This window comes from Embiotoca jacksoni, unplaced genomic scaffold, assembly GCF_022577435.1.
Source record: "Embiotoca jacksoni isolate LCO1_2020_lvr unplaced genomic scaffold, fEmbJac1.0.p SCAF_22, whole genome shotgun sequence".
NCBI classification, from domain to species: Eukaryota; Metazoa; Chordata; class Actinopteri; family Embiotocidae; genus Embiotoca; species Embiotoca jacksoni.
The window spans coordinates 9,911,138-9,938,838 of NW_027185363.1; the positions used below are offsets into that span (position 1 = coordinate 9,911,138).

At 40.4% G+C, this 27,701-nt stretch overlaps 1 protein-coding gene across 1 annotated transcript in view; it reads left to right on the forward strand.

Moving 5' to 3' along the window:
* Positions 1-25,366, forward strand: part of LOC138203172 (guanine nucleotide exchange factor VAV3-like) — a 47,666-nt gene extending 22,300 nt beyond the window's left edge. Inside the window, exons 15-28 of the mRNA XM_069157870.1 lie at positions 1,142-1,251; positions 3,189-3,290; positions 3,782-3,873; positions 4,593-4,615; positions 6,680-6,704; positions 9,587-9,717; positions 12,817-12,882; positions 13,131-13,165; positions 13,316-13,432; positions 16,977-17,064; positions 17,466-17,592; positions 21,642-21,701; positions 23,176-23,324; positions 24,543-25,366. Coding sequence (XP_069013971.1) covers positions 1,142-1,251; positions 3,189-3,290; positions 3,782-3,873; positions 4,593-4,615; positions 6,680-6,704; positions 9,587-9,717; positions 12,817-12,882; positions 13,131-13,165; positions 13,316-13,432; positions 16,977-17,064; positions 17,466-17,592; positions 21,642-21,701; positions 23,176-23,324; positions 24,543-24,584 — 1,167 coding nt within the window. The 3' untranslated portion in view covers positions 24,585-25,366. The remainder of the gene's footprint in view (positions 1-1,141; positions 1,252-3,188; positions 3,291-3,781; positions 3,874-4,592; positions 4,616-6,679; positions 6,705-9,586; positions 9,718-12,816; positions 12,883-13,130; positions 13,166-13,315; positions 13,433-16,976; positions 17,065-17,465; positions 17,593-21,641; positions 21,702-23,175; positions 23,325-24,542) is intronic.
* The last annotated feature ends 2,335 nt before the right edge of the window (positions 25,367-27,701 follow it).

Consider the following 27,701-nt stretch of genomic DNA (forward strand, 5'->3'; position numbering starts at 1 on the left):
TTGGATAAATGCAGTAGAAACAGACAGGAAATGATTGAAATGAAAGATTGCAGGAGAATGACGTGGAAAGGGTCCGGTGCGAGTTGAACTAGTGATGCGTTCTAATTACTCTGCAATTAGGTGGACCGAAACACGAGGGAATTTAAAATTGAAAGGAAATAAATAAAACAACGTTCACCATTCTTGCAGGTTGGCCAATGTGTGTTAAAGTAATGAGGCAATAATTTGACATTTTGGAAAATCGGCTCATTCCTTTTCTTAGATGAAAGATTGATTGCATTCGTGTGTGTATAGTATATATGAAGCGATGCAGCTGGTTGGCTAAACACACTGTGGAGAGATAGCCAGACTGGCTTTGTCTTGAGGTAACAAAACCTCCCTAGCGGCAACTTTTAAAGATAATTAACACATTTTATATTTATTTAATCTGAATCAACGAACAGTGTTTATGTAGAGATCAGGTGACTGTCTCCTGGCTGCAGCTTCATATTAAGAAATGTAAGAGTGGTAACGATTTTCTCATCAAGAAAGTGAATAAACATGCCATCCCAAACTATTCATTTAATATTATGTGTCATGGGAACAGAGTAATATTCTCCATCTGACAAATTACCTTTCTGGTTTCCATATTTTGACTGAAATAACACATAAACTGCAATATCAGCCTTTCAGGGTATTTACATTTACTAGTAAAACCACAGCATCTTGGGTGTCATTTATTTTCTCTCCAGTTACTTCTGTATTTTCTTTTTATATATATATATATACATATATAAATGGTTGTTTTAACAGTAACACCACAAGGCATTTCAAACTGTACATCTATTCATGTAACTTCCAATGACATCATCACACACTGCATGTTTATACTCTTTAACCTACAAATACACGACAGAAACCTGAACTGTTACTCGAGATTTATGACACAAATGAGAAGAAAAACATGCATTCGTTTAAACTCGGCTTACACTCCCTGTGAGGCAACATTTACACAAACTGAAACGTCTGAGAGATAATTATTACAGTGTAAATGTATCCATGCTGGTCTCTCCACACATAAATATGTAAATGTTCATGCACATGCATCAGAAAAAGATAAACCTGGAGTTTGATTACAGTTTTTTTTTACCCAAATCAACAGTGGTGCTACGGGTTCTACGTGACACACCAGCAGGGCCACACGGGCTTTGAACTCTTCTTCAAGACCAGAGAGCTGAAGAAGAAGTGGCTGGATCAGTTCGAAATGGCCATGTAAGTACAAGGAGGCACAAAACGCCAGTCGTGACAGTGTGCGAGCCGTGCAGGAGACCGGCGATCACACTGCGCGCTTGTGTGTGTGGTGTTTATTTTCTCTTTGTTTGCATGCGTGTTATTCCAAGGCCGAGAGAGGTGTTGACTCTTTCATGTGTACTGTTTGATCAGGTCTTAGCTGTAATCAAGCACACACCGCTGACAAAAGTACGATAACACACACGCGCACAAACTGTTCCAAAGAGCTGCAAACATACAAAAAAGTCACTCTCGCCTCGATGGTTCTTCAAATCAACGCTTTATTGAGATATATCTTTTGTATTATTTTGTAACTGTGGGAGGTTTTTGCAAGCAGATATCCTGTCTGCATCCTTTTATGTTGATTTGGGAGACTACTGTGTTGTTTTGACATTACAATGCGATTGACTGAAGAAATGCTTTTGTGTTTGAGATGCGTTTGTATGGAAACAATGTCCCTGATATGCGTTCTGACTATCTGCTGTGGCCTTGCTGAATACATTTTCTCTTCTGAATTGTTAATAATATTTTTACTGTAACAACAACAACAACAACAACAACAACAACACAGAGCATGGGACGGTTGCATTAAACAATGTGTGATTTTAGTGCTTCTCTTTCTCTAACATGGACTGAATGTTAAGGTACAGTAGTAACATACGAGTTTCTCACCTGTGCAAAGCTTAATGTGTACTTTCCCAAATTAAAAAAATAACAATAATCACTGTCATCCCATGCTTGAAACCGCTCTGCCACACATAGAGTTTATCTGAAAACAGCTACATGTGCATTGGTTAATGACACCAGAAGGGGCCAATTGCTGAAAGTGAAAATTGTACCTACCAAAGAGGATGTGCGCTCCTGATGAAAGACTCACTTATGGGAGCACTCAGTTTAAGTGGCTTCCGGAGAATGTTAAATACAAAAAAAAAAAAGAAGTTTTTGTGTCAGTCGTGTTTGTTCACGTTCCAGGAAGTCTGCCTATTTCTGCCATGCATGTTTCCCCCTCTCATGTTCCAACATCATGCAGATCAAAAAAGGATTTGTCTGGGCTGATTCCAGTCCTCCTCATTTACTCGTACACATGCACTGGCGGTAGAATTGCTTTTTATTTCAGTCATTTGAAGGAAGAAACAGCATATTATTTTTGCAATAACAAAGGCCTTCACTCCTTCATTGAGCTGATAAAAGAAATTATGAAAATTGATTTGTATTTTCAGTCAATTGAAAGAAAATTGTTCCCACTACTGAGACACTCAAATTCAATCATCCCGTTTTTAGCCGTGCCAGCAGCCCGACTCCAGGAATGACAATTATTGATTGATCAGCCCACAACTTTTCTCCAAATATCTAACTATTGGACAGACAGATTACCACAAAATTTGGTTCAGACATTTGTGGTCCCTGTAGGATGAACCATACAGGCTTTGGTGATCCCCTGACTTCTTTTTTTTGTTGTTGCACCATGACATGCTTTTGGGTGAAGATTCAACCAACAATTATTGGTCAGCTCAATTTCAGACTGAGTTTTATTTGCCATTAATTTATGAAGACGCGTTCATGTTTCCTTAGATTGTCTATACTTTGGTGATCCCCTGACTTTTTTTTTTAATATATATTTTCACCGTGAGGCCAAACTATCTTTGCGCACTAAAGTGTAATACCACTCCCATCGGCCTCTGCTGTACTTTGTATTTAGCGCTAAAACATTTAGCAAATGTCAGAACACCAACATGTTAAACCAAGATGGTGGCCATGATACCCGCTAAACGTGCAGCACGGTAGCGTTGTGATTCTGCGCATATCAGCGTGCTGTTGTTAGCATTTAGCCCAAAGCACTGCTGAGCCTAAATACAGCCCTGCAGAGCTGCTGGCTGATCTTAGCCTTGTTTTCATTTGACTCCTTCTTCCTGTCTTAGATCAAATATTCGACCAGAGAAGGCCAACCACAACTCCCACCAGTTCAAGATGCACACGTTTGAGAGGATCACTTCCTGTAGCTTCTGTCACCTCTTGCTCAGGTAAGATTCGGGCATCATGATAAAGTCCTAGGAGAGTAAAAAAAAAAAAAAAAAGTTCTGTTTAGGACTCTGTAACTGAGTCTGTAACTGCACACATTGTTGGTATGAAAAACCATCATGTGTTATTGCACTGATAGTTTTCTTAGAAAAACACACTTTTAATTGTCCTTTCATATTGAAGGCATGAAAGAACACAATGACATTGTATTATAGTTTTCAGTCACATTTCCTCATTTTCTTTTTATTTAGCTCTTAATCTTATTGAAAATAGCTAACTGGTTACTAAGTGAAATAGATATACATTATACTATAATATAAAACGTATCTAAGTGTTGAGCCATTTTATGGTTTTTGAAAGCTGAAGGACATTTCCTGGTAATTTGTCTTATCTTGAGAGTGTGACAGGAGACAGAACATTCCAAATGTCAAGGTATTTCTCTTAAGGACGTCGTTGTACATGAAATATATATCCTGTGTTTTACTGTCTCCAGGGGCATCTTTAACCAGGGTTATCTCTGTCTGAAATGTGGCCTGGGGGCTCATAAGGAGTGTCTGGGTCGACTGGGAGTCTGTGGCAGGACAGGTGAGACCTCTCAAACCAGCTGTTTCACAAAAATCCTCAAATGTTTTTGGTGACCTTTCCTTTGGTCTGAATTTCACTTATACACACAAAATATCAAAATCTAAAAGGCAGATTTCCATGAAATTTACTGAGCACATTCATGCCCCTTAGAGGAGGACCTCTTTACATTTTGGTCACTCTGTGAGCTTCCCTCTAGTGCCACACACTTGTGTCAGATAGACAACCTTACACCAGCTGGTATTCTATGAAATTTGTTGTAAATACATGTGATCCTCAAATTAATATCCGTAGATGTTGTCACCCTTTGACTGCCCCATATGTTGCCACCCTCATGTTGAAATTTACTTTATTTCCCCCTGAAAAATAATCACAATTCAGTGTTGGAAAACTGGTATTATACGTGATATGTTTAGACTTTGTACATTTTGAATAGGCAAGCTGTTATATACATATGTAGTAGTTGTTGAATCGTACGCCAGCCTTTAGTCTTTAGCTCCTCTCCGGTGCTGTAGTTCAGGTACACTACCGTCTCCTAAATGCACAGACTCAAGCTTTTGACAAGCCCTCCTAGCAGAAGTGCCTTGGTCTTTATGCATTCAGAGGCGTGATGAGGGCCAGCAGAGGTTGACAGTTGAGGTTGTATGTCAGGAAGCCACCACACACTCTCATATTGTATTCTCCTCACTGTCTCACTGTATCTGTATCTCACCTGACTGCAGATCCTGTCAAGCCGAGGCCCAAGGTAAGACCCGGACCGTTTCTCTTCTCTGACTTAGACACCTAAGATAACATAATTAGTGAGGCATAACATAGCAGATGTACTTCCATACATGTGCAAACGGGGCACACATGCACTCCACCTATGGACAAGGGCATTAACAGATACTGTATTGGTATTTAAATGACTTGGTATTTAAGATGCTGGTATTGTTTTGTTTTTACAAATGTCATTGCATTTTAAACTTTCCTTTGAATGATATTCTCATCATAGAAACACTGGACTCTTGTGGAACATTTAAACTTCAGCTATCAGTCTGTGTAACCTGGAGTGTACCAGGGATAAACAGTTTTTTAATTATAATTTATTACTGAATTTATGAATAAAAGAAATCTTGATGTGATTAATTCAATTTGAGTAATATACACTACACAATATATAATGAAAGAAAATACAGTGGTGCAATGGTTAGCACTGTCGCCTCACAGTAAGAGGGTTCTGGGTCCGAATTCTGGTCTGGAGCCTTTCTGTGTGGAGTTTGCATGTTCTCCCTGTACCTGGGTGGGTTCTCTCCGGGACACTCCGGCTTCCTCCCAGCGTCCAAAAGACATGCGTGTCAGGTTAATTCTGCAAAAATTGCCCTTAGATGTGAATGGTATTTGTTGTGATACACTGGCAATCTGTCCAAGGCCTTTGCCCAAAGTGAGCTGGGATAGGCTCCAACACACACACACCCCCCACCCCACCCACCCACACACACCCACACACACACACACACACACACACACACACACACACACACCCATTACCCTGTTAAGGATACACTGGTATAGATGATGGATGGATGGAACACTCAATAATTGAATCTGAAAACTGATTTTCAAAAGGCTTTTTAAATTGAACTTTTTCATAATGTGCCTTTTGAGCATGCCTATTGTAGTCTCTCTCAATTAATTTGTCCCCCGCTGCAACATTAAGAGTAATTTTTGTAATTGCTTTAATTTGAAGATGGCTCTCCTGATTCAAAGACTCGTACTGAATGTTCCGCCTACAAATTCAATAAAGTCCAAGCCGGAGAAGCAGCAGGAGCTCCTGTTTGGCCAGGCTCCTGTCAACACGTAACAGCTGCCCAATCATAGCTCCCGGTGTTTCTCTGTGGTTTTGGCTTTATCCAAAATTTTGGTGGCACACTCCTTATGAGTCACAAGTTGAAGCAGAACTAGAATTAAACACAATCAGAGTCCATAATTAATTCTGTGATACACTCCAGGCTTCCTATCTGCAATCCGTTTATGCAGGAAAATCAAATGGACTTTTAAATTCTCTACTCTGAATGACCAAAACAATTCCCAGACATTTGTGTCTTTGCAATCTGCGACTCTACAACACGATTTAAACGCACGGTTGTTGTAGTCAGGAGAAGAATACAAGGATCCAGTATTTACGTTTATCATGTATTCATTCGTTTGACTCTTTTCCCCCCAAAATGTAAAAGCTCTTCCTCACATCTGGCACAAAATAGCAGCACGTGTCTTTGCTAATTTCTGACCTGATGCAGTTCACATTTTCCCATTCAGCACCCTCACTTTTTAAGTCACTTGTGCCCATTTGAGCATCTTAAAATAAGGTGTGGTCAGGCACGATGTTGGTGATTACATAACTGTCCAACAAAAACCTGGTCTGAATTCAATGGGAGGTGACACTCATTTGTGTTACACCCAAAATACACCTATGATTAATTAGCAGACCAAGTAAAACCCTTTTGAACCATGCACCTTACTTTGCACTCAAATTATTCACTGTTCAGCCAGATCAAGTTGATTTGGACATGCTTTAAAAGCACTTGGCTCATGTGCTTTTGGCTGTGTGCTAAGATCATTAAAATATAGCCCACAGTGTTCAAAAACAAAACTTTTAAGTTTTACTCTTGATTTCTGAAAAATTATTGTATTAAGAGTATGATTCATTCTTCAGGTCAGCCCAAAGCTGCACCGGTAGTACCAACCTCAACCTCCATATTTATCCAACTATTCCTTTCTTCCTTCCCTTTTTCCTCTCTGGCTTCTTACTTTCTCTCTCCATTCACAGGACAACACAACACCACCAGACCCAGGTCAGTATGTCTTGTCCCCTTTTGTAAACCTGCTAAGGGCTTTACATGGTACCTCTTAAGCTTCTTTCATCTTGGTTCTGTAGCAAAACAGAAACATAGACAGGATGAAAAGGAGATGGTTGGTTAGAGGCCAGACTTGGATGAGATGGATGGTGGTTTAAAGCTAACCCTCAGATGTTCGCATACTTTTTGATCACATATTACTCAACTTTTTTTCGGTCTTTTTTTTTCGCCACAAAAAACCCCGGCAAGACATGAATCTCTCCTGCTGACACACAGGGTTCAAAGGAGGAAATGAACCGCAACACTTTATTCTTGACAAACATATTTGAGTAAGAATAACCAATGAATAATAGGATGCAGAAGGAATACTTAACCAGAGCACAAAGAAAAAAAGCTCCTTTTCTCGCCGCATGCTGTGATGCCTAAACCCTAGACAGCATTGAGATGAATCGGAGTGCGTGGAATCATTATAAGAACCGTGGCAGGAGGAATACTGGCAGAAAAGCACTTCCAGCAGTCTATATGCCTCGGCCCCAACTGCTGAGCTGTGCCTTTGTGATAAATCAATTTCCATAAGGGGCTTTACGAGAAAGACAGCCGTGCTTATTGTTCTTATTAAAAACATGAATATGAGATATTCCATTCATCTGGGGTCACAGTCAGCTAATAGTTTCCTTGGGCTGGTTTGCAGGGGAGCCATGGCTGGAGGGGAGATGTGTCTGAGGGGAGCTAGATGTGCGAGTTGGGCGAGAGTAAATGGCTGTGTCTTTTAAGTTGGCAGGGGTGTTTCGTCTTAGCCTTAGCCGCATGCTCGTGGCTGTATTTGTCTGGCATGCTGCGGAAAGATTGGTGCTGTGCCGTTCAGGAATCAAAGAGATGAATTTCCGGAGATGGTAAATGGCTGCTTTTTTAGAATAGTGCCATTTTAGTTTGTGTAGACCTCAATCAAAAGGACTGTCAGCAAGTCCAAGTTTGTGTTAGAGATCAAATGTGCTGAAACCTTCAGGATAATAAGGCTCTCTGCTTTGTGCATGAGTAGTGTGAAAAATAGAAATAATGACTGAATGGCTGGCTCACTTGAGTCACCAAAAGGCATATTTCCTCTTACATCTGCTGCTATCTGGCTGAGGTGTTTTTTTTTTCTGCACAGGTTTTGCGATAGTAGCATCTGAGATGTTGACAGTCAGAACAATACAAAGTAGGTGTGCTGGAGAATTTTGTTTGTGGTGCTCAGTTACAGTCATAAATAACATTTGAAGATGCCATACCCAAAGAATTGTAGGGAAAAAGTAACTAAAACTTTACTATCAGGGTTTGGAGGTTTGGCAAATAGAACAAGAAGATGGGGAGTGTTTGGGCCAGACACACAATGTGGTGTAAGACTTCTTAACCAAGACAGATAAAAACCAAACTAAACTAACACACAAAGAAACTGGAAAGCACGGCCTCCAGGCCTCCATGCTCAAATGAAAGAAAAGCACATATGAAAGCAAATCGTCATATCAGAGAGAGCTCCATCTCCCAAAAAAAACCTCCTTTAGTCTTTAACTAGCTACACCTGAAGCTCATTAGCACTTGCTGCACTTTGCACTACTGCGCCTTTAAAATGTGTTTTGCTTTATTTTATATTTTAACTGTATTCTTATTTTATCAACGTGTTGTCTTGTGTCTCATTGTATGTTTTCTTATGCATTTATTTCTTTTTCAGATTTTTAAATGACATTTGAACATCTTTTTATGTTCCTTTATATCTGCCTGAATGTGAAACACTGCATGGGGTTTTCTAGCTGTAAAGCACTTTCAGCTGCATTTCTTGTATGAAAGGTGCTAGAGGGGGGGTGTAACATGCTCTCAGCAGTGAAGAACTAAATTTAAACAGCAACTTAACGACAGCCAAACATCCTGTTTTTGCTGTCCTTCAGTGGTTTAACCTCTCACCTTGCAGCAGTGATGTAACAGTGTACTCCAGGGTGTGTCCGTACACAGTGTGACATTACTGTTTCCAGCTCCAACATTCATTTATTCACCAGCAATGAAACGCATGTCCAACTATTCAAGCAGACTAAAAAGACTTTGTCATAGTGTCCATGTCATATTTCACCCTGTGATTTAATGAAAAGTTAAAAAAAAAAAAAATCCCCCTTGGGGATTAATAAAGTATCTATCTATCTATCTATCTATCTATCTATCTATCTATCTATCTATCTATCTATCTATCTATCTATCTATCTATCTATCTATCTATCTATCTATCTATCTATCTATCTATCTATCTATCTATCTATCTATCTATCTATCTATCTGTCTGTCTGTCTGTCTGTCTGTCTGTCTGTCTGTCTGTCTGTCTGTCTGTCTGTCTGTCTGTCTGTCTGTCTGTCTATCTATCTATCTATCTATCTATCTATCTATCCATCTATCCATCCATCCATCCATCCATCCATCCATCCATCCATCCATCCATCCATCTCTACAACTTTAGAAAAGTACTCAAAATATTGAGCTTTTTTCTATCCATCCATCCATCCATCCATCCATCCATCCATCCATCCATCCATCCATCCATCCATCCATCCATCCATCCATCCATCCATCCATCCATCCATCTCTACAACTTTAGAAAAGTACTCACAATATTGAGCTTTTTTCCTTTTAGTCATAGTCCGATTGTACAGTAGTCTGTGATTCACCTTTACCTTATTTTCTTCATTATTTATACATCTTATCAGTAGTGTTCTCCTGTAATAACTGTCTCAGTCATGAATAGTTGCACTATATTTCTCCCAGAAGTGATGATCAGGCTACACGAGGCATAAATGTTTCTTTTTTTAAATGAATAAATTTTTTTTAGTATAAATGTGTTCGTGTTCCCGGTCTCCCAGGTTTACCCCGGATGATTGTGATCAGAGACTACAGTGGCATCCCCTGTCCCCAGTGCGGGCCTCCACTGAGCATTCATGCGGGGGATATCATTGAACTGATGTTTGCCGACCTGCACAGCTCCTGGTGGCAGGTGCGTGTCACTCGGCTCATCCTCGTTTTACCTCTGACTCTATGAAAAAATAACATGTTACGGCTCACTGGGTTGGTGCGGCGCACGCGATATCCCTTCAGTGTTATGGGTTTGAATTTGTTGCAGCGTTATACCTCACATCTATAATCCTGGCTGTCCCACGATGTGGAAAAAAAGCTTTCAAAAAGTATTAATGTGGTGACGTCAACAATTTATCAACCTTTGACCAGCATTTCTTATAAATCTCCTAATGTATTATGGTTGTTTTATCACATACTGTGTCCTGTCAGGTGAGCCACAAATATGACAGCGCGATGAGGTCAGCAACAATAAGAAATATCAGTCAAAGCTCTGTATGAACTCCACTGGACCCCTATTACATTACAGATGGGGTATCTGTCTGTTCTTTCACTCTTTAGATTGAATCAGAGGCTACATCGCATGATCTAACCAATTAGCGGCTTCAGTTGATTAATTGAGTGCCACAGTGAAACAATAAAACAGCAGACGCTTCGGCCTCTGGAGGCTGTTTTAATGGTGGTGCACAACCTCGTGTGCTGGCACATTTAGCAAGCATCTCACGAGGTCAGACAGCGGTTGAGCGTGTTTGACCTTATCTATTTTTGAAAGGATGGCGATTTATCTGGGGTCTTCCGGCAGCCTCCCTCGCTGTTTCTCACTCTGCTTTACGGCGGCATTAAAGCCTCATCCTCCTTCTGGTACTGCTCCAGTCGGACTGCAGTCTTTGCCAGCGGCACGGCTGGAAGTAGGCAGTAAGCCCGATTTCCTGTGCTCCATGTTTCTCTCTGTTGTGACATAGCACAAGGTGGAGGGTGAGGACATGAATGCCAGGAGACTTCTTGTAATCTGGTAGAACCGCAACCAGAATGTCATGCCACAGACCCGATGGCACTGCATTGTTTGCTACCATGGCAACCATGCATGCTGCAAAGGGATAATCAGAGGGATTATGTGATAACACTCAGTGTTCCTGTCCTACGCGTAATGATACAGTTTATTTTATAACCATTTTGTGACACTGCAGAGCAGTGTTTCGATGCACAAATTCCCATATTGTTTATATTATATGTTCTAACAATGCACATACTGTATGACAATGTGTATGCGCTCATGGGTTGACAAAATGCAGGTTTCTGAAGTGCCTTATGAAAGCAGTAGCTGCAGAAGCAGCAAAGCTGAGAAAATAATAATAATAACAGCATATTGAATCTAAAACATAAGAAAAAAAAAACGAACAAAAATACCAACAATAATTTAGACAAACTTAAATACGTTTGTTTTAAAATGTAGCTAAAGCACACCACATCACACACAGTAAACTCCGCTGGAGTCAAAAGCTAAGATGGCAGTGAAGCTGGATATTTTTTCGCAGGGCAAGTTAAGCTGTTCTATTTCTCTTATTACTTTACGTGGAATAACAAACTCACTACTAAGAAGTTGGTTCATCTATTGTAATATTTAACATAATAACAGCCCGTTATTGCAATGGAAAAGAAAGTTAACTTTTAGTTTTAGCAGCCAGCTAATTTAGCTACCTCTAGCAGGTGGCAGTGCCCGTCACATCGCAGGCGCAGAGCTATTCGACAAGTGTTAATGAAAATGTAACACCTGTACATTTACTGGAAGACACTCATTTATTTAAAGAACACCGTATCAATCACCATCCAAGCATTGTTCACATAGCCTCAAAATGTTCATGTTTATTCATGGCTTGGAGTTTGTTACTTCTTACAGTAGAGCAACAATTCTGCAGACGGTCGGTGATGCCTATCAACATCTGGCAGCAGTAATGAACTGTAAAATGTAGAATTCTATTGTTAAAGAAAAAGACTCCAATGTGACACAAACAAAGTTTCAAAGCATGCGGTAAAAGGTTTGGTTTTCAACAAATTTGTTATCGTGGGTCTTGCGGTTGCACACAATGTGTTTTTGGTGAGAAACACTGAATCTTCAGAAAACCGTGTTTGTTTACAATGAAAACTCCACAGGGTACCTTTAATCTTCAGCGTCCCCAGTGGCGCCAGAGGATGGAATTACAGAACATTGAGAATTCATATCCCCTGTTACCCAGAAGGCAATTATCCCCCATCCCACTGGCAGAACAATACAATCAATCACTGTAATTTCATTTGATCCTTTGGCTGCTGCCTGTTTATGCCGACAGAGTAATAAGTTTAATCTTTATCATACGCTTATCAAAGGCATAACAAATAGAGAAGGGCTCTCAAAAAAACCTTTGATGAAATGTTATTACACAGAATGAATCATAGAGATGGGTAAAGATTCGCTTTCCAATCTAGTTACTGCCAGGGCTTGCATGGTCCCAAAAAGCATTTCATACTCTAATAAAGAGGAGTGAGGAGGAAAGCATAAACAGAGAGCTGAATGAAGAGCTCCACATGCCCTCACCACTCCTTGTCTTCTCAGATTGACTCGATGGACTCTGAATTGACCTCGAAACTCATTATCTTGAGCTTAATGCTGATACATATGCGTATTACTGTCTACAAGATAATATACATGATAGAGAATTAAGTCTATGAAATAAACTAAGCTATGTAGGGGCAAATCTTGATAAAAATTATGTAATTTATTTTAAATATGTTTATTTAGCCGGAGGAAGAAAAAAAAGTGTCTTTTATTTGTTTGTTAAAGGAATTAGTGATTCTCATATTAAGCCTGTGGTTGCTTCAGGCGGGCTAGCTAAAATGTAATTGTTTGTCTTTAGTGCAAACCAGGGAGCTCACGCTGTTTGGATATTCAAAGACCAGAATAAGATCCATTATTTAGTGTTAAACGAGGTTCTTGTTTTGATGCAGTACAAATCTAACTGCCGGCAGAGTTTGAACCATAATTAACTTGGGCTAGAAATTAGATGCACTGCTTGTTGTGTGCTAATTGCTGAGGATTTATTGAAGCGAGTGTGGGAGGGGAAGAGAAAAAGGAAGAGAAGGAGAGAGAGAGAGAGAGAGAGAGAGAGAGAGAGAGAGAGAGAGAGAGAGAGAGAGAGAGAGAGAGAGAGAAGTGCAGTTGCTCCCAGACAAATATAATGCGATTAACAAGCGGTTGCCATTGCAGGGCAAAATCCTGGCGACAAGCAAGATTGGCTTCTTTCCAAGTGATGCTGTGAGGCCTTGCCCGTGTGTAAGTGTGCATATTTTTCGTGATCAATAAGACAAATTTAGTGTGATTACAATGCTTTCAGTGGATAATGGCTACTATTGATGTCTTGGCAAAGGAATGTAGTGCTTTCAATTGCTCTTTTTTCACTGTAGAAGACAGATTTTAGTCATTAGATGTGGCTTGAATATCACATTACCACTAATGACCTCCACCCTCTGTATCGACTATATTAAAAACACAAAATAACCCAAATTTTTTTTCCATGCCAGCTTCCAAAACCTGTCGATTACTCCGCACACCTCTGGTAAGTGGTGAAAACAAACGACTGGAGATTGCTAACAATAACCACCAGTCATCCTTTCTCCATGTTATTGATTGTATTGACCGTTCTCATCCTCATGTTCAGAATGATTGATCGCAGTGCAAGTGTAGTAGTTGTTCATGGATGGTTCAGGTTTGCAGGGCCTATGGAGCGATACCAGGCCGAGGTGGAGCTCCTGGACCGAGGAAACGGCACCTATCTGGTTCGACACAGGAGTAAAGAGTGCAATGAATATGCCATCAGTATAAAGTAAGTGACAATGACGGCTCGGCTTGTCATTTATTTCCACACCATGTCTCTTACTATTTTCACTCCCAACCATTTACCAAAAGAATAGTGGAATAAACAAGACCCACGCAGGCAGCAGAAGTCTTGTGGGCAAAAAAAACAAAAAAAACACCTTCTTGTGCGAGGCGAAAGACGAGTGTGGAGAATAATTCAAGCAAACAAAATGCCCACATGCAAATAACAGCTCAGTGCAATAATGGTTTCTGAGAACAAACAGCTCATCAATTGTTGAAGTGGATGGCCTGCAGCAGGAGATCGTGCTGTGCTGCACTCATGTCAATGAAGAACAAGAAGTTATAGGAGCTATATAAAAAACAAACAGACCGTAACCGAAGGATGAAAAAAGTCGGCCTGGTCTGATGAGTCACAGCTGATACTGATATGCACATGGTAAAGGAGAGAATGTAGTTTAAAGGATTGATTCACAAAAACGTGATTTACAAAAACAAACAAACAAAAATGAAATTCTCATTTGTTTTTCTAGTTTCTAAAAAATGACATTCTGGTGGGCAGAAAACATGTAATTATTAGTTCTGCTGGCTTTCACTAGTTCTGACTCCTTGAAAATCTTATCAAAGAAAATGTCCACTATTTCAGAACACAAACTTCCTACAAATTCAAAATTAGATCCCTCACACAAGAACAACAACAAAGAACAGCCTTTACACCTCATCTACAAACATGAAGTCATAATATTGGGTTTATTAAACAGTGTTGTCGCTTTAGTTGGAATCCAGTGAGCAATAGTTGGACAAAGTCGGGCTACTTTTTCAGTACTCTGAGCATCAAACATGAAATACAGGTAGAACAGATAAATATGCCTTAAACTGGGCAAAGAAAACCAAAACTGTTTGTCTAAATCAGGTGAAGGTGACCTCATCTGCCCTTTGTAAAAAGTATGCTGGTCGGTTCAGTCCACACATCTCAGCTGAATGTAGCATGAGAACGGGTTGGAATTGAAAGGCCTATTTTACCATCTATAGTTTGTGCCTCAGACATATGTTCAAGGAGTGCTGGATAGCTTTGCATCGTACCATTTGATGCTCTTTGGTTATCAGTTTTAGAGATGTATTTCAAAAGAAGACTAGCAACGCACTTGAATTGTAGATAAAACATGCATCTGCTGAAGCCCAGAGAAATGACGGCTTTATCTGCAAGTTGAGAGCCTCCGTATCCTTCTTTTCAAACACAACCCTGTCCATTTAACTAGTGAATATGTCTTACGCCACATCAAAGCTCGTTCACTCTTTAAAAAAAATAAAAAAATAAAAAAATGAAAAGGGCTATTGAGTCCTACTGACCTGCCATGACAGAGCCGAGAGATTATAACGATTGAGGTTGCACTCTGAAATGGTGTTTGGATGTTAAGACGCTTTAGCCAGTGACACACCATTCCAGCCTATTTGGTTTTGGTGTACTCATACCGTTCCCCATTCAAAGCTTTGATGTACAGGGCCAGTTTCTCAACACTCCAATCCTAATTGCCTGTCTCAGTGCTTAAGATCATTATCAGGATGGCCGTTTGAGATAATGGAGGTTTATACGGAGAGCTCCTACTAATCAACTAGAACTGTCTAATGTCAAACACAACAAGTGGTCATATTGTGTGTGTGTGTGTGTGTGTGTGTGTGTGTGTGTGTGTGTGTGTGTGTGTGTGTGTGTGTGTGTGTGTGTTGAATGATGTTTGTGTGTGTGTATGCGTGGCCATGGGAACCTAATAGAAGAAAGACTCTGAGCTTTATCCAAACAGGGCTCATCTGCCTCCATGTGTTAGGCATCTTATAACTCAGCACTCATTAATAATGTATTGCTAACTATATATTCATAATGTATCAGTGAATTTGCAACATGACTATATGCTACTCATGCGTTATACACTGCACTGGGAGACTACAGCACATCCTCCACACACACACACACACACACACACACACACACACACACACACACACACACACACACACACACACACACACACACACACACACACACACACACACACACACACACACACACACGTGCCTACATAATGCATGCACTGAACAGTGTGTATATTTTTTTTCAAGAATAGTCCCCATTACTTTTCACAGTACTTAGCCTGAGCTAAGATTCTCACATGACAGATGATTATTTGATCAATAACGTGACCCCAAGTACTGTATGATATGATCCACAGTTAGTTTTGGTGCTTTCTTCTACTTTTACTAAAACATTTGAATTAGATTAAAAATAAAATACAGAAACGGTAAGCAATAAGTATGTAAAACATATTCCAACTAAAAAACACGAGTTTCCCATGTTTACCACATGTTGCAGCACATGATAACATACATGGTAATCTACATGGGCTTCACACATGGAACTGTTCCCAAACCACATTTATCTCGTGCCAAATTTTCTGTGATCACATGTGAAACATCTATTTTGCCCATGTGAAATTCACGTTTTTTGGGGGTTGGGAGGAGAGTCCGCACTTATTAATGAAGTGTTTGTGTGTGTTGAAAGCTTGATTAATATAGACACACGCGCTCACAACTAGTAATTAGAAACCAGTGTGGAGCACAACGTCTGAACAAAAAACCATAGCTATCATCCAGCCTCGAGCCCGGTTGTGATGGTGTTGTGTCAGCTATTATATGTAATGATTGATATTAAAAAGAGTCAGATTTAATTCTAACATCATTTTGAATACACAGTGTTTTGACACTTAAAATGAGACAAAATTCTGTTTTATCAGAATTGTCAGTGTACATAATATGTCGACTTAATTTTTGAGTGTGATGATGTGAGAGTGATGGACACTGTCCCGCACCACCCACATTTTGATGTGACAGCAGGAAAGCCACATTAATTGATAATAATATAAGCCTGTGCTCCATTTAGCTGCTGGCACGGTGTATGCCAGTGTGCTTCCAAGGTCTACGGATTGTTAACGCTAGTCCAAATGTCTGCTGTGAAGAAGACCTATTGTTCATTGTGGTGACAACTCCAGAGACTTCAGAAAACAGAAAAAGAAATGAATTCAATGTTGAAAAACATTTTGTTTCCTTTATTAAATTGAGCTGACAGAAGTGTCCCTCATCCCACATCTATAATGTTGTCTAACTATGACAAAAAATTTTTAAAACAATGACGTAAATGAGTGGATTTTGCCACATGAAAAATTCGCTGTATTTACAGAGTTTACATTGGTACAAACAGATCTAATATCTTTGCTGAACAGTCACAAGGAAACACTTATTTTGTATTGCTCGTGCTCATAAACAGGGTGAAGATGGGGATGCTTATGGTGCTTTTTTATTATTAACCATAATAAGTGAATTGAATCTGATTTCCACAGCAGGGAAAACCCAAAGTTGCTCTTGTCACCCAAAATTGCTGGGCTCAGCATGGCAACCGCCTGTCTGATCAGACGGACCTTCGTGATGCTTCACCGTAGAGACTTAATTGATGTGAGAGCATGTATAGTTGATTAGCAGGCCCATGTCTTATTCATCCTCCACAGGTTCAACGATAAAATCAAGCACATTAAGATTCTGACCAAGGACGGAGGCTTTTACATCGCTGAGACTCGCGTGTTCAAGACTGTGCTGGTAAAGACTTTAACTTTGGATGGATTTTTCTGCCCCACAAGCTGCTGTAGCATTAATGAGTATAATCGTTTTGACATTGCGCTGCTTTTTCAGCACTCTCTTGAGATATATTCCAATTTCCTACACATAAACCTGTTACTCTCGTTTTTTACAATGATTAAAAATGCCTAACATTGGTTTATTTTGACATTTTTGCACAAGTTGTAAGCAGCTGCCTTTGGTTTTGTATAGCATCAGCTAATATTACTTGAAATGGGCAGAAACATATATTTTTCCTCTTGTGTTGTTCTTCCTAGCTAATTTTCCCATATGTCTTTGGATTCATCTCTATACATTTGTACACCATCTAGATTCACCAATGTTAAGGGTACGTTTTGTCTTCTCGCCCTTGTTTTACACAGGGCTTGGTGGAGTACTACAAGCAGTACTCTCTGAAGGAAGGTTTCAGCAGTCTTGACACCACTCTGCAGGTCCCCTATAAGGAACTGTCCAATGGTAACATGCCCAGGGCCATTAAGGTTGGCAGTGGTGAGTCTGCTTCACAAACATCCAGGTTCCCTCCCTGACACAATCTGTCTGACAGGTGGAAATGCTACGAGTTCAGATTGGATCTCGATCCGGTTATAGTTAAAAGGCATTCTGAGCATTTGTTTTGACCTGTGTGGAGGAGCAGAGATTTGGGCTTTTGCTACAACAGACCAGGTCAGGCAAAGTAACACGAGTTCCCTGGGGAACTTAAAGCAGCTTGACAGGAATAGTCAGTGGTCTGTATTTCCCATGTCATCACAGAGAAACGACAAAACAAACTGGAGCCAAAACCAGTTTGCTGGGATCAATATCTCAAATACTGTCCAGGACTTTTTTTTTTTTATTACGGTGTGTTATGAGCCCTCACTTTGAAAAACTGTCGCAGCTACATTACAAACTCATGTTGACAGAGCATTTGCTTGGTTATTTGACACGAGTTAAAACTGGGTCTCTACCTAAGGCAGTCATATCTTAGACGTGGGAGACATGCTAGAAATATTTAGCACAACATAATGAGCTTAGATGATTCCCCACGGAAAAGCAGAAGGTGGAAGACAGCAGCCTTTTTCCTTCAGTGTTTTTGTTTTTGGTGTGTCCTTTTGTCATTTAAGTCGGTTAAACATTCACATCATGATGACATGTGACCTCGAGCTGGTTCGGACTGTGTGTGGATATGAAACGTTTGCTATTGTTTTCACTTACTAGCAAATACAGCAGCAGTTTAGTAAAAATAAAAAAAACTTTAAAAAAAAAGTGATATATTATGCCAGTTCATGAGATAATTTTTTGCTAAATGTGCACTTAAATGGACATTCTACAAAAACGACTTAACTGCACAGCACTGAACCTTTGTGGTTATTTTATGTCATCTGATGGAAGGAAGGTGTATAAATCTGCAAACCTTATTCATCTGATTAAAGCAAACATTGGATGTTATTTTGAAATTCAGTTAGACTCACATGTCAGAATCTACCATAGGGTCAGAATGACACATTGACATTGTGCTGTTGAAGTACCACCGGTATGAAGCAGCATCTTTGAACTCTACCTGATGGCATTGACAGGCATAAATAAATGCATTGTCGGGCTTAAGTTCAACAAGTCCAGTCACTGCGTCATTACTGACCCTTAGAGACAGAGGCAGATGTTCATTCAAGCGTGTGAGAAAGAAAAGGGCAAGGGGGTCTTGAGAAAGGAGGAGATTAGAGGAAGTTGGGAATGAAGAGTGTGAGAGGGAAAAATGTGGATGACATTAACTGGAAAGATCGGGGAGGGAAGCAGACGGAAAATGTGGGAAGCAGGAGGGGGAGGCGAGGCGGGAAGATGGTACCTTGTATTAACATGTAATGTGCATATGGATATGTTACATGGAAAATTATAATATGTACTGTAATATTAGAAAGTGTTGTTGTTACCTTGATTTTATCCTCATTGTGTCTGGATGTCATTATAGAAATAAGGCCAAAATCTGAGATGTAATACAAATACAAATACAAGAGCCAAAGACAAAAGAGAGAATAAGAAAGACAGTAAGAGAAATATAAAAGGAGCCTCTGCAGCGCACCGGGCTCGGCAGAGAGGTCCCAGTTAGGGCCCAGTGCCCCAGGCAAGCACCAGGAGCCCTGCTACTCCAAACGTCACACTCCGCACTCTGCTCAGTTCCGAGATGGCTTCACAATTTTCCTGACAGGACATGACATTTCACTTGGGCTGACTGCGGAAAAAGAACATGTGACAGCCGCCTGCTGACACACACCTGGGGGATACCCTGGGTCCAACCGAGGGACCGCGAGTGTTTCCACAAAACTGGGGGAAAAGTTTGCAAATATGATCTGATCTAAAAGAGCAGGAAGCAGCTGGAGGTAAACTGTCTTAACTTAAAGAGAGGTGTACTTGTAAACAGCCGCAGCCGCTGCAGCAGCAGCAGCAGCGGCAGCCGAGGCAAGCAGCCGAAGCAAGCAGCCGAACGCTGGAACAAAGTTAAAGTTAGCCCTTTGTGTCTGTTCGGATGTAAAATTCTGCTACATCCTTGTCCCTTTGGCAGCGTCGGTCTCCCAGCGCATCAGGCTTCAAAGCAGCTCTGCAAGAGGTGTGTTTGTGCATCGCTGCCATTCACAGCGCTGCCTTCTCTGAGAAAGCCTTGACAGACCTGCTGTTGCCTCAGTGCATTCTGGGATAGATTATTATTGCCTTAAGTCGTCCACCCCCATACACAGACTTAGTGTGGGCACCGCGTCCTCTGTCTGGTTAACAGCCTCTGTGGAAAGACAGATGTCATGCCAAAACAACAACAAAAAAGGTTTTGAATCTCCAAACAGACACCTCATTGCAAAGAAAATACAATGCAAGGCTGAGCAAACAATCACAAGGTGCGCGACTACTGAAAAGCCATCAAAACTCTGGAGTAATTTGCTTGAAAAAAAACCCAGCAAACATTTTTTTTTTATGAAGTGACTGAGTGCTTTTCAGCGTGTATGTGTGTAAATGCTAGAGCTGGGAAATAATGCGCGATGCAATGATCCTTCATTGTCTGTCAGGATAATCATTTTGTCATCAAGTATTGATGTCGTTGGGATGCGCAGTTCTGTTATCTTATCAACATTATTATTATATTATTATTATTATTATAAGTGGGATCTCTATAAATCTCTTTAAATGGGATCTGAAGAATTTTTTTTTTAATTGAAAACATTCTCGGATACTCGGCTTGATCCTATTAAACTACACTCACATAGATAGGACGGTCAGAGTAGTAGAAACTCCTGTCAGTATGCACGCGTGTACATCTGTCCTGCAGGTGTGTGTATAGCTGTTTATGTGTTCTGACACTTGACACACATTGGCCTCTACCTGTAGGGGAGAGGAAGAAGGTATGGGAGCATATTGTTGTGTTGACACGAGGTGTTTTCTCAGCGTGAGGGTCTGCTGGCTCAGATGGGATTTCATATGGGAGCAGAAGTCGTGGGCTCCTCGGTGTGGGATCCCAGACGTTTCCGTGTCAGGGCACCGTGCTGTTCTCATACGTATATGCTTACCCACATGCTGCTGCTTTGGCTCACCTGGTCTGAGGCTGACGAGGTTGTTATGGCTGATTGTTTTGCAATATGACCCAGGGAAAACTGTAGAAGCCAACAAAAAGTATACGGACATCTTAACTTTACACTTATTTGTGATGACTAAATATCTTATTCTGAAACTGAGGGCATTCATATATACATATACAACAACTTGCTCAATCTCTATGCTTAAACAAGCTTTAGTTATGGAGTATTCTACCCAGTGGTTGTGTGCATATCATCCTCCTCCTTCCACTTTTTTCATTTTTTGTTTTCTGGAAACTCTTGATGAGATCCTTCGACGTCAAAAAGCCATTTCTATCATGATACGCTAGTGTACCAAAGCAAACTGAATAATGATTCATTTAAAATAAAGACACCTTACGCTTGTGAGCATTGTTAACTCACCCAAGTAATTAGTGGTCAAGGATTTTCCCTTTAGTTTAGGCCAGATTCTCGAGGGAATCGGAGAAGCAGCGATTAAGAATAAAGCTGTTCTTAGTGGGACTATAGACCACTCTAGCCACACTGTAGTGCCACCTGTCTTATTCTGTAATGTTGGAAGTTCACAATTGCCTAAAATATCGATGCAGGGTGTAGTAATGCGATCCAGCTGACACAAAGCTGCTTAGCTCAAAGCATGAAGAAAATAAGAGATCACAAGTACACAAAAATAACACCAGTACAGACTTTCAGTCTTCCATGTCTGCCAGTAAGTTATTAGCTACTAAATGAGCCGACCTCTGTGTGTAAAAACGTGTGCAGGCGAAGTGACAATTTGTCTGACGGTTTCACTGTTTTGCCCTCTCTCCCTCCGCTCTCCCACCTGTATTTGCTTTTTGCTTGTTCTTTGACTTTGACAACTTTTCCTCTTTCTCTCTCCTTTACCCTCTCACACGCTCTTTCTGTCAAACTTGTATTTACTTTGCTTGTGTTCTGTCTTTGCTCCCACTACGGCCTGAACCTCCCATCACTCGCTTCGTTTCTCTGTAGTTCCTCCTGGCGGCTGCGGCTTTGTTCCTCCCTCCTCCTCGCCTTTCTGGTCAGGTACAGGTACAGCTTTTCTCTACTCTCTTTGTCTTCCCCTCACTTTATGCCCACGTTTTCAGGGTTCCAAAGAGGAAACTGTCTTTTTTTCCCCCCTCCCTTGTCTCTGTTAAGTAATGTAGTCTAATGATACCGCTTTTATGTTATAATACAGAAACTGCGTGAGTTGCCATGTGAGAAAAAAGCATTCACACCAGCCTCCTGTAATTTAAAAATCTGAAAAAGTTATGAATTTCTGCCAGCTATGTTATCTCCCATTTGGTTAGATAACTGTGGAAATAACAAACCAGTAGCAGAGAGCTGCAAAGCAACAATTGCTGGCATTTACATTTTACTAAATCCATCACCAACACTATTAATTCAGATAATTACAAAGGGGGCATCCACTTTTGTTTGTATGGTTTCACTTAATGAACTGTGACAAATATATTGCACAATACAAAAACATTCTATTAATGCTCAGTGTCCATTACAATTTGTGACTGTTCGGCCAGCAATGGGTGGTTTAACACGTGAGTATAAGAGGTTTTCCTATTTTTCATTCTGCTGGCATTGCGTGAAAGCAAGATAATATGCTATCTAGATTACTTCATTCATGTCTGTCTCAGTGCACTTTTGTGCATGCTGCATATATACATGCGTGTACATGTGGACCTGCACATCTCTCTTGGTATGGTGTGCCTCAGTGTGCATGAGAGAGTAGATGTATTCCTTTCATCCGGCGTTTCTTCACAGTTGCGTCGTCCGTATTTTCACAGATAAGGTAAACAAACTTTGCACACCTGCGTTCTCGTGTGATACCAGGCCTGACTTGCATGTGTAGGCCTAACCTTGTATAGCCTGATAAGTGAGGATGCTTTGAGTGACCTGTGTTCAACATTAACTTTTAATAAGATCAACACATGACCACGATAACCCATGACCTCCCATCTTGACTGGGCTCTCGGATATATTCCTCTTCCCTCAGCAGTCCATCTGATTTATTCTCTCATTTCTGTCTCTGTGGTTTTGCTTTTTTATACTTATAGTCACTTTACTGTGGTTTATGCCTGTGACAAATGTATTTGGGTCCATTGTAAACCGTCCAGAAACAACAAAAACTCAGAAATATAATAATACTACACCTTTGTATATTAAAGTTAGTTTAGTTGAGTTTAAGTCGCCCCAATCGTCTTTGTTTATTAGTATTTATTTCTTAAGACATGAAACCATGAAAGTATGTCTCAACCTTGGAAACAACAATGCATCTGTACACCACCTTTTATATTGGATTCAGATTAAATGGTTGTATTGTGATATTTCGTGCTGGACCAGTACTGGCAAAAATACCATAGTACCTCAGAGCAGTACTTCAAGGCCATTTGTTGCCCAAGAATTGTTCTGAATACTTTACTGCATCATTCCAAATCTATGAAAGAATATTTGTGAGATTTTGTAAATGGCTCCAAATAATAAGACCAAATCTTTCTGTCTGTCTCAGTCTTTTCTCCGAGGGTGGTGGGTATCGCAGTGGCACGTTACAACTTCTGTTCCAGAGACACGCGGGAGCTCTCCCTGCTGGAGGGAGACATTATCAAGATCTACACCAAGATGTCCAATGGGTGGTGGAAGGGAGAGATCGATGGCAGTGTAGGTCTTTGAAGAATTCCCATGCTGCTCTTTGCAATGGACTTTTTTTTTTTTTTTTTTAAATTTTTTTAGTTGTTTATAAGAACTAACAACTAATTAATATTGCACTAATATTTTTAGGGTTCAAAATAATTAAGGGTTGATCATTTACTGCCTTGTTGGTACAGATGTAAAATTATTGTTGAACATAATAGGGAGTGTTTGGTGGAGGGAAGCTGGTGAGTCATCTTTACACCTCCAAGGAATGGGCTGGGATCTCTGGTTTTTACACCAGGTTTTTTATAAAAGTCGTCCTCTCCATCCTCAATGTAAATGTCTGGTTGCAGGCATGTTCCTGCCTCAACTAGACCATGTTCATACCATTTACAGATTTCATTTGTCCCTCTACTTTGACCTTACTTGACCCACTTTTATCATTCTGCTTTGAGGTACATTTCAAACTTAGGCTGCAGGATTCATCCATGCACATCGTACTTTGCTCAGATGGTCTGCAGTTGCTATGTGAAGGCTGCATCACTGGTATGGCAAATTACCCATGTATATATTTCTAAATTTAAATATGTAGAAATTACCTCGGCTAGGCTTAAAGGTACCACCTGTTCAGACTGAAACTGGAAAAAGGAGTCTATTTTATCGGAATACTCTCGATATTCAAATGGTCTCACTCATTTCTCTAACCAGTTTTTAACAGCATTTGGTATTTATTAGTACAAAATGTTTTTGCTCCAACGTATAATTAATTTTGTCACACATTTTCGGTGTACATTAAATCTCCTCTGATATGCACAGACATAAGTTAAATCTCTGCACCACCAGTAATGTCTTGTTTTGTATTTTATTGTATGTATGTAACTGACGTGCACTTGACGAGTAACATTGCTGTCTTCTTTGCACAGTGCACCAATGACAATTATATATTTATCTTGACTGGTTTTTTTTACCTGGTTAACTAAAAGTTAAATAAAATAAAGGTAAAACAGTGTGGGATCTCTTTGTTCACTATATGCCACCTTGGGGAAGCCCCTAACTACTGTTTGAAAGTAGCAAGTAAAATGGGTGTAATGGGTGTCAAGTGCAGCAGTGCAAGGATAAGTTAGCTTTGAAAATCAGGAAAAAGAGGAAAGAGGTATTGTACATCGTATACATATACATTGTATGTACACAGCATGTCTGTCTCAGAGCTGCTACCTACTAATACTCTGTTTTGCTGCTTTTCAGGTGGGCTGGTTTCCCTCTACCTACGTTGACGAGGAGGACTGACTTTGCTTGCTGAATAATGTCTATTCAGCGTATATTTAAAGGTGACCACCTCCAGTGAGTGCCATGCTGCTCTGCCATTCTCTGGGCTTTTATCAAAGAGATCTGACTGAGGGCACAGAGGCTCGGAAATAGGAGGAGGCAGCGGTGCCCTCAAAAAGCATCTCCTGCCCTCTGACAGACTCTCACACACAGATGTCAAATCACAGATTCCAGGAGTGTCACGCCATATCTTGCCTCTCTGCGGCCCCGTCTGCCCCCGCGGCCCACCGGGAAGTACACGTGCTTTCCCAGATAACCCTTCCCCCTCTCCTCCCACTCACCTTCTCTTATTATTGATGACTCCATTGGCTTGCGTGAGACTTGCCTTCAATGTCATCATGTTTCGATACCAGGAAGACTCAGTCACCCAACTGGAACACAGATCCTGCTGACAGTGCGGCACACAGGTACGCCACCACATTGAAATGCAGGTGCTGAGGTGCTTTGACTGTAACTGAAACACTACAGCACCTCTTGGCTGTTCAGACATTTCCTTCATTTTATTTTCAGACATATAAAATTTCTGATGTTTGCTGAAACTTGATTTGACGCAAAAAAAGGTTGGAATGTTTTCAGTATCAGGAAGTGAAGTGTCATTTGCACGTGACGTGTATGCAGTCTATCTGAAAGTTGGACTTCTGGGCCGGGAAGTAGTTCCTTAAAGTTGTGGAATGAATACACGAGATAAGTTGTAGTCGTGGAAGGAGTTGTAATCCACAACTGATAAAACTTGTGTGTCCAAACTTTGATTCCTGCTGTTTTATCATTTCATTGAAACCATTGTTTATTTGAATAATCATCTCAACTTGAAGTATGGCCTTCATCAATCAAACCAAGAAATTTGGTTCACCTGGTGAAGCAGTAGTTTGACATTTTAGTAAGTACACTTTTTGCTCACTTGCCAAAGTTAAGGAAGGTTGACACCACTCTGATATCGTCGTGCGTTCAGGCAGCTGGGAATTGGTCAATTTCCCATTTGAGAAAGTCCCTCTTTCTTTCTTGAGAGCTTTCACAAACAGGCAACATGGCAACCCCCAGAAAATGTGCTAAATTTTCTACCGTCAGAATACAGAAAAGTGACCAACAACCTCGTCATCATCCATATAAACCAACACAGGGATGAAATGAGCTCAAGAGGTCAATATTTTTTACACTATATTTCTACACATTTTGATGTACTGCCATTTAGCTCGGTCAATTTCTTCCTTTCACCACAAGCACTGCCGTGTCAAGTGAAGCCAATCCTACTTGTAGGAACTTTTCCACTTCCCAGTTACTCATGAACGCACCATCAGTCAGGAGCTCAGTAGCTTAGCTTAGCATAACGACTGGAAGCAGGGGGAACAGCTGCAGTTGTGTCACTCTGCTCAAACAATCACCTTTAAGCAACTTGAAAGCCCACAAATTAACAAGTTATAATTTAATTGTTTAACTTGTACAAAAGCTGAAGTGTAAAAGAAAGAATTTGTACTTTTACAGGGGTTCTGAACTATTTTATGCAACTAGTGACTTCTTGGAGTCTGCTGGTTCATCTTCAATCTCATAGCAATGACAAAAAAATGGTGAACTTTAGAGGGGCTGGAAGGTGTTTCTTTCTTATACCTTAACAGAAAGTGGGGCCAGTACAACTCCTTGTTTTCTGTCTTTACGCTAAGCTAAGCTAACCATTTCCTGGCTGTAGCTTCATATTTAGTGGGAAGACATGAGTGATATCAACCTCATCTAACTCTCACCAAGAAAGCAAATAAACTAATCTCCTGCCACAAAAAAAACAAAAACCTATTCATTTAAACCACAACCATCCACAGTTATAGCTGGCCTAACAAGACTTAAATGAATATCAAAAGGAGGAGCTCAGGATCGCTTTTTGATAATGTTTCACGAAGCTCCTGTTTAACAGCAGTAGAGAAAATATAATGCCTGATTCTCATGTTTGCTTTTAGACATGTGGAGTCATCAAAGAGACAATATATGCACAAAAGGAATTACAAAGCCAAATACATTTTGAAAGTGCATGCGTGATTTGGATTGTGTAATCGGAGGTATAGGTCTGCATTTCGCTGTAAGCCCCTTGATCTTTTGATCATTCATTGTGGAAACGAGAGAGCGCTTTTTACATTTCACAGATTTTGTGTTTACCTCAACTCTTTTTGGTTTCAGAATGAATGATTCAAGGGTGATGTAACAGCTGTTCACTGTAAGGCAAGGTAGCACAAGGGCGTTAAGTGATGCTGTTTTCCTTCAAACGTTAACACCCCGCTAACCATGTGTGTGACATCAATATTTAATAAAAGCGTACTCTTTGAATTGTACTTTTGAAATTTGATAGGCTCCCCCCCCCCCTCTTCAGACAAATGTTACATTGCAGGAACAAAGACTTTTGCTGTTGCATCACAAATCACAGCCGTGTCTGAGACAGTGGTGGAGGTGCAGCGGAGAACTGGCAGTGCTCAAATAATGGCTAAACAAACAGAACAGAAAAGACAAGACAACTGAAAGCAGTTTTGGTGCGAGAACCTGCGAGCACTGCCAAGCCTTTGTTTTCATTCTAAATTCGCCTTCCTAAAATAGGAAACAATGTTGGCCCCCTTTCCGAAAATTAGCACTGTACAAGCTGTGATTTGAAACAAGATATAAATTCCTCTCTCCCAACCTATTTGGGACCCACGCGCGAATTTATGAGGACGCCAAATTCTATCTGTATTTTTCAGGAGACCGTGACACTACTGCATGTAAGCACTGTTTGAAAATCAGCTCAGCTCATTCTTTGATTCAAACCGCGATATTAGCTATAACAGTGTCAGATATGTTATGTCTTGTTTGATTCAGATGACGGCGGAGCTAGCTTTGTGCCGGGATATTCAATTTTCTTCACTGGACAATCTATATCAGGCCATTGGTGGTGCCGTTAAAACTCAAGACGTCTGAACGTATGGAGGTTTAATTAATACCCACTAACAAGCCAATGCATTTGTTTGGTTAGAAAAATTGTCTGTCCATAAAAGTGGACGTAGCTTTCATGTATGAAAAATGAGGACAATGCTCAAGTGCCATAAAGTGCAATACCACCAAGGGCCA